The 4357-nt window shown below is 36.3% G+C and overlaps 1 protein-coding gene across 1 annotated transcript in view; it reads left to right on the forward strand.

Moving 5' to 3' along the window:
- Positions 1-4093, forward strand: part of leo1 (LEO1 homolog, Paf1/RNA polymerase II complex component) — a 20137-nt gene extending 16044 nt beyond the window's left edge. Inside the window, exons 11-12 of the mRNA XM_043677386.1 lie at positions 2090-2187; positions 3837-4093. Coding sequence (XP_043533321.1) covers positions 2090-2187; positions 3837-3941 — 203 coding nt within the window. The 3' untranslated portion in view covers positions 3942-4093. The remainder of the gene's footprint in view (positions 1-2089; positions 2188-3836) is intronic.
- The last annotated feature ends 264 nt before the right edge of the window (positions 4094-4357 follow it).

Consider the following 4357-nt stretch of genomic DNA (forward strand, 5'->3'; position numbering starts at 1 on the left):
GGACAAACTTTCCTCATTCCTGAAGAAGGGCTTATGCCCGAAACGTCGATTCTCCTGTTCTCTGGATGCTGCCTGACCTGCTGCGCTGTTCCAGCAACACATTTTCAGCTCTGATCTCCAGCATCTGCAGACCTCACTTTCTCCTCACTAATTTTATGAAGCCAGGAGGAAGCATGAATGGTCATCCAGCACCTCCCACCCAAAAAAAACCTTCCCACTTGCAGCTAGTGGCTGTCTGTCAGTGCTGTAGTGGCTCACAGTGTTATTGTAATGAGGCATGACCATGAAAACAGTTCAAATCTCCTATCACATCATTAAGCAAATATAGCAAACATTGTACACACCATCTTCCTCATAATTTGCATGATAATAATGTTTTAATTGAAAACTAATCCATTCCTGGCCAATAATTCTGCTTATACTTGTGTAATAATGTCTTACGTTAGAAGACTAAATGTTGCAAGAATATGATAAAAGTAATCATTTTTATCGATACTTCAAAATACAAGTTCTAAGAAACTTGTGTGCTGAAATTATGTTGTATCAGGATGTGAGCATTTCATGCATTCATGTTTAATTTCTTTGTACACAACTTAACCTTAGTCTACTAATAATCAGCAGTGCAATATTACCATGTCAGTAACTAAATGTATTATTAATGGGAGCATATTAAATATATCAGATCAGATCACATTCATATTCAGTTCACATATACACATTTCATTAATTGTAAGGTTGCCTTAGATCTGCACAGCAAACCTGCAAATTTGTCTTTAAAATGTTGTCGGATGTTATGAAGTTGAAGGCATGTACTGTACCTTTGAGAGTGAATGCTGTTCTGAACTGAGAGCTTACAAGCCTCTGTGTATATGACTAGATGGCAGTCGCAGAGTGTACTGGAAAATTGAAAATATGTAACATTTGGCTATGAAATGGATACCTGAGGTTTTGTTGCTGTTTTGACAGCAATTCAAATTTAACCAATCAGTTTAAATTATGCTCCAGGATACAAAAACTCAATCGAGTTTGAATTTATTGTTTTACCAACATCGAACCAATGAGACGATCCGATGTTGAGAGTTTAAAAATGCAGGTATTTTGAAAATTGCAGAGAGAGCACTGCCATCGAGAGAGACCCAAGAAATTAGGAAACACTGTCTACCAAAGGGACCTTTTCATATGAAACATACTCGCAGTAAAAAGAAAGAAGACGACCAGGGAATTCAACAGCTGGACAAGTAAAGTCCCAGAAGAAGACAGCTGTTGTGTGGTTTTAAAATTAAGTTGATGTAATTTTAATAAATGTCTTATTGGAACAGCATATTGTTATAGAATTGGAGGCAGGTAATAAGCAGATATGAGAAAGGGGGGCTTAGAGTTTTGAATAATTGTTTTTTAATGTTCACTTTTAGAGTTAAAAAACATTGATATTATTTTCTTTAAGCCAGTCGAATTTGGGAATTTTCTGTAACTCATATTTTAACAGATTATGTGGTAAAGCGAGCTTTTCTGGGTGTTTGGTTTAATTAACAGAAGGGTTCACCTCTGTGTCGTATCAGATGCAAGTAAGATCGTCATTGATTTAAGTCATGACCAGCATCTGCAGACCTCATTTTCTCTTCAGCTTCATAGAGTGCATGGCTAAGAAATGCGCTTGGAGAGGTATGGCTATATGAAATGTGAAGGAGAATGGAATAAACCAGGTCACAGAAATTGACAAAGAGGAAAAGAAAATAAGAACATATTCAATTATCAGACTGGAAGCAGAGAGCTAGGTGTGACATGGTTAGGTTGTAGGCTATCAGTTGATTTGGAAAAGGTTAAGAGCTGGACCTTTTTTTGACAGGGGGTTTGCCTTCAGATAATCATGGAATGGAAAAGTTTCTCAGTAAGTGAAAAAGTGAAGTGTCAATTTGAAGTCAGTGACAGTAAAGACTAATTTGGGAGCCAGTGGAGGAGAAAAGAACCAGATGAATATCAATGAATCGTATGTGGGAAGACTGGAGTTTGAAGCAAAAAAAATGTAGTTTCATTCAGAGGAAGGTGTCATGAGAATCTGGTTTAATTTGCATAATTTTATATCTTTCAGAGGAGCGTGCTCGGATTTATTCCTCAGACAGTGATGAGGGATCAGATGATGACAAAGCACAGAGGCTCCTAAAAGCCAAGAAACTTGATAGTGATGAGGTTTGTACTGTAAAATTGTATGTAAAATGCAAATAGAAATTTTCAATAATGTGAGAAACATGATGCCCATCTCTGTGCCACCAACTGATTTTTGTCCAAAAATATTGACCAAATATTTGAGGCCAATCGTCATATTTTTAAAACAAAAACAGAAATTGCTGGAAAAAAACTCAGCATGTCAGACAGCATCTGTGGAGAGAAAGCAGAATTAACATTGTGGGTCCAGTGACCCTTTCTGATTTCCAGCATCCGCAGTTCGTTTGTTTTTTTTTGTTATATTTTTACATTTCGGTTGTTCAGGTTTCTGTGGATGGTAAGTAGATGAATTTCTATCAAGCCAAAATGGATAAACTATCTGAAAATTTGTAAACCCGGTTTTGAATTTGATATATAATGTTTATGAGAATATCTTTTATAAATTGTTATATATCAATATATTAATTGACCATTGATGCCGCAGAGTATTATCTTACTAGAAAATTGTCAATATAATTTCAAATTCTGGCATGTGTATGAGAGTTTATCCCTTCGTTGAAAAAAATTGAATTTTGATAGTCTGTTGAATGTTTACTGACTGGATTGGTGGACCTTATGACTGTCTTTCAAATGAGTGAAATTTGAGGTTTGAGAATCCTTGGTAGTTTGCTATATTATGTGATCATTGCTTTTTTAAAAATTTGGCTGTTAACAATTCTATTTTGAGTTGGGGAAGAGAGGAAATTGACCAAGAGCTGACATTTTCTTTGAGAACCTGTTTCCTACTTGCATAATCTATGATTTTAGTTTTGGATGAGTGGTTGGCGCAAATGCTCTCCCATTATAGCCGGAGAACAGAAGCATGAAGGTGGGAAGATGGTGAGGGGGAACCACATAGCATACAATTGTATAAACCAACAATGTGCAAACATTGTAAATTTTGACTTTGAAAGAAGCATCAATGGGTTATGATGGCTTTAACTTATGCAAAATATTGAACATGATTTATTCAGGAAGTTGGATTTTTTAAAATGTATTCTATTAAACAGTACCTATTTCAAGAGATTTTAAGTTATTTTATGAAATAGATTTTAGCTCTATTTAATAATTTTTTAAAAATTCAAACTCTCTTACTTGGTAGCTGTCATCGTTTGTGTTGTCACACTTTGCAAGGCAGTTGAAACTAGCAGGAATTGCTTGGGTACCATCCGAGTTTCTCAAGAATGTCTGTCTTCAGGATTTCCTAACGAGGCAGTAAGCAGCACGTGTACTAATAACTTAACACATTGGAAAGCCAATAATGGCAGATCCCAGGTGGAGCTGCAATGTTCAGGCTTAACCCATGTTTCCTATTGTAAGGACTCTTGTGTCTTCTCCCAACATAAAGCTGTTTGTTGCAAGGTTTGTGATATCAAACCTACAGCTCAGCGAGCAAACCTACACCCCATAAAGCTGTTTGATCACATGTTTGGCTATAGAAACGATCTGTTTGTTTGTTCTTTTCATGAGGTAATTCACTGATGTGCATCATTAACTCAGAAAATTCTTTACAAAATCAAGTTACTGTTTGCGTATATAAACTTGAAGGATATTTATTCTATGTATTTTCTCTATCCATACTACTACCCCGTCTCTCTCTCTCTCTCTCTCTCTCCACCCTTTCCCTCATTTAGGAATCTGATCATGCTGGAAAGAGAAAAGCAGAGAATGATGATAAAGGTACCAGCAAAAAGGCGAAGAAGTATGTGATTAGTGATGATGAGGAAGACGATGTGTAAGCTATCCTAAGTGGTTCAGATAGCTTGTATCATTAGGTTGTACAGTTATTTTGTAAGTAACTATGTTGTCTGATTTTTGAAAGATTTTGGTAATCATTTGTACCTTGATGGTCAATGTACCAATTTTCAAAAATAAAAGATTTTTTTAAAAATTGGGTTTCAATTGTTTATCTTTTAGCTGTTAAGTAATTCATCATGACAACACACAAAATCATTTAGTGTGGAAACTAACCATTTGGCCCATTGAATTCACACCGCCTCTGTGAAGAGCATTCATCCAGATTCACTCTCTTACCCTATCCCGGTAACCCTATATTTCTCATGGCTAATCTGCCTGCACATCCCTGGACACTATGGGGCAATTTCAGCATGGTCAATCCACCTAACCTGCATGTCTTTGGACTGAGGGAGGAAAC

This window comes from Chiloscyllium plagiosum, chromosome 36 (assembly GCF_004010195.1).
Source record: "Chiloscyllium plagiosum isolate BGI_BamShark_2017 chromosome 36, ASM401019v2, whole genome shotgun sequence".
In the NCBI taxonomy this organism is placed as follows: Eukaryota; Metazoa; Chordata; class Chondrichthyes; order Orectolobiformes; family Hemiscylliidae; genus Chiloscyllium; species Chiloscyllium plagiosum.